At 42.1% G+C, this 2,500-nt stretch overlaps 1 protein-coding gene across 1 annotated transcript in view; it reads left to right on the top strand.

Annotated features, from left to right (window-relative positions):
* The window catches only part of LOC133614311 (rho guanine nucleotide exchange factor TIAM1-like), a 91,883-nt gene that overhangs the window by 54,684 nt on the left and 34,699 nt on the right, over positions 1–2,500 (top strand). Inside the window, exon 15 of the mRNA XM_061972163.1 lies at positions 569–781. Within this exon, the coding sequence (XP_061828147.1) occupies positions 569–781 (213 nt within the window). The remainder of the gene's footprint in view (positions 1–568; positions 782–2,500) is intronic.

The raw sequence follows: 2,500 nt of genomic DNA, 5'->3' as shown, positions 1-2,500 counted from the left end.
TCTGACAAGGTCAATCCGGTGGGCGGAGCCTCCTTTTAACGATATATTCTGGCCCTTCTTAGTCTTTGGTGCTTTCCCTTGTTGAGGGCAGAAGTAGTTTGCTGTCATCATCCCAGATCGACCAACAAAAAGGCAGAGGTGGCCCTGCCATGGCTCTCAAATTGAGTCGTAACCAAAAAACCTAAAACAATTTTTATTCAAAACTTTTATTTGTCTGCAAATCTATTTTTTATTTAATTTTCCAATCATATGTTTTTGGTTTGCATTTTTATTTTGCTGGTAAATGTGTTTAGGTTGCAAATCTGTTTGCCATGTAAAATCGCTAATGCTAATCAGTATCATGTATATGGGATATCCAATGTAAATTAGCATTAAGATTAGTGAATTTCTTCTATGTTGGACTGCCAAATAGTAGTTCTTTGGTACTTGATGACATATTTTGCACCTTTACAGTGTTTTGAAGTTAAAAAGATGCTAATGTGTCTGCTAAAATAGCATTGAAATGATTGAATGGTGGATTATAATCCAGGAGCAGTTTTTTAAGGCACGGATGTTCTGTGCCTGGCAGGTCTGAATGCGGGCGATGAGATCCTGGAGCTGAACGGGAAGGAGGCCCACAGTCTCAACTTCTCCGACATGAAGGCGGCGTTCTCCCGCTCCTCCCTGGCGCTGACCGTCAACACGCTGCCTCCCTTGGAGCGCCGCCAGCTCTGCTTCCTGCCGCCACGCCGCTCAGACGTGGAGGAGGACCTCTACACGGACATCTTCTCCCAGAGTCAAGGTGAGCGCCACAGACTTTTTATGCTATCGTCACATTGTGATGATAATTAGTGTGTTGGCGACACTTTCTGGATGAGTCAGCAGGCGTCCTTTTAGCCTACTCGCTAACGGCTAATGTCCCACCACAGTGTTTTAGCCACTTAAATCACTCATCTCCACGGTTACATTTGTCTCCAGGGTTACATTTGTCTTCTGGGTTACATTTGTCTTCTGGGTTACATTTGTCTCCAGGGTTACATTTGTCTTCTGGGTTACATTTGTCTTCTGGGTTACATTTGTCTCCAGGGTTACATTTGTCTTCTGGGTTACATTTGTCTTCTGGGTTACATTTGTCTCCAGGGTTACATTTGTCTCCAGGGTTACATTTGTCTTCTGGGTTACATTTGTCTTCTGGGTTACATTTGTCTTCTGGGTTACATTTGTCTCCAGGGTTACATTTGTCTCCAGGGTTACATTTGTCTTCTGGGTTACATTTGTCTTCTGGGTTACATTTGTCTTCTGGGTTACATTTGTCTCCAAGGTTACATTTGTCTTCTGGGTTACATTTGTCTTCTGGGTTACATTTGTCTTCAGGGTTACATTTGTCTCCAGGGTTACATTTGTCTTCAGGGTTACATTTGTCTTCTGGGTTACATTTGTCTTCAGGGTTACATTTGTCTCCAAGGTTACATTTGTCTCCAGGGTTACATTTGTCTCCAGGGTTACATTTGTCTTCAGGGTTACATTTGTCTTCTGGGTTACATTTGTCTTCTGGGTTACATTTGTCTTCAGGGTTACATTTGTCTCCAGGGTTACATTTGTCTCCAGGGTTACATTTGTCTTCTGGGTTACATTTGTCTTCAGGGTTACATTTGTCTCCAAGGTTACATTTGTCTCCAGGGTTACATTTGTCTCCAAGGTTACATTTGTCTCCAGGGTTACATTTGTCTCCAGGGTTACATTTGTCTTCTGGGTTACATTTGTCTTCTGGGTTACATTTGTCTCCAGGGTTACATTTGTCTTCTGGGTTACATTTGTCTTCAGGGTTACATTTGTCTTCTGGGTTACATTTGTCTCCAGGGTTACATTTGTCTTCAGGGTTACATTTGTCTTCTGGGTTACATTTGTCATCTGGGTTACATTTGTCCTCTGGGTTACATTTGTCTTCTGGGTTACATTTGTCTCCACGGTTACATTTGTCTTCTGGGTTACATTTGTCTTCTGGGTTACATTTGTCTCCACGGTTACATTTGTCTTCTGGGTTACATTTGTCTTCAGGGTTACATTTGTCTCCAGGGTTACATTTGTCTTCAGGGTTACATTTGTCTTCTGGGTTACATTTGTCTCCAGGGTTACATTTGTCTTCTGGGTTACATTTGTCTCCAGGGTTACATTTGTCTTCAGGGTTACATTTGTCTTCTGGGTTACATTTGTCTTCTGGGTTACATTTGTCTCCAGGGTTACATTTGTCTCCAGGGTTACATTTGTCTTCAGGGTTACATTTGTCTTCTGGGTTACATTTGTCTTCTGGGTTACATTTGTCTTCTGGGTTACATTTGTCTCTGGGGTTACATTTGTCTTCTGGGTTACATTTGTCATCTGGGTTACATTTGTGTTACGGGTTAGATTTGTCTTCAGGGTTAAATTTGTCTTCTGGGTTAGATTTGTCTTGTGGGTTAGATTTGTCTTGTGGGTTGGGGTCTGAGTTTGAAGCAGACTGCAAATTGAAGTGAGCTGTGTG

This window comes from Nerophis lumbriciformis, linkage group LG17 (genome assembly GCF_033978685.3).
Source record: "Nerophis lumbriciformis linkage group LG17, RoL_Nlum_v2.1, whole genome shotgun sequence".
NCBI classification, from domain to species: Eukaryota; Metazoa; Chordata; class Actinopteri; order Syngnathiformes; family Syngnathidae; genus Nerophis; species Nerophis lumbriciformis.
The sequence above is the reverse complement of the archived record's forward strand: the minus strand, read 5'-3'. Positions and strand labels throughout refer to the sequence as shown.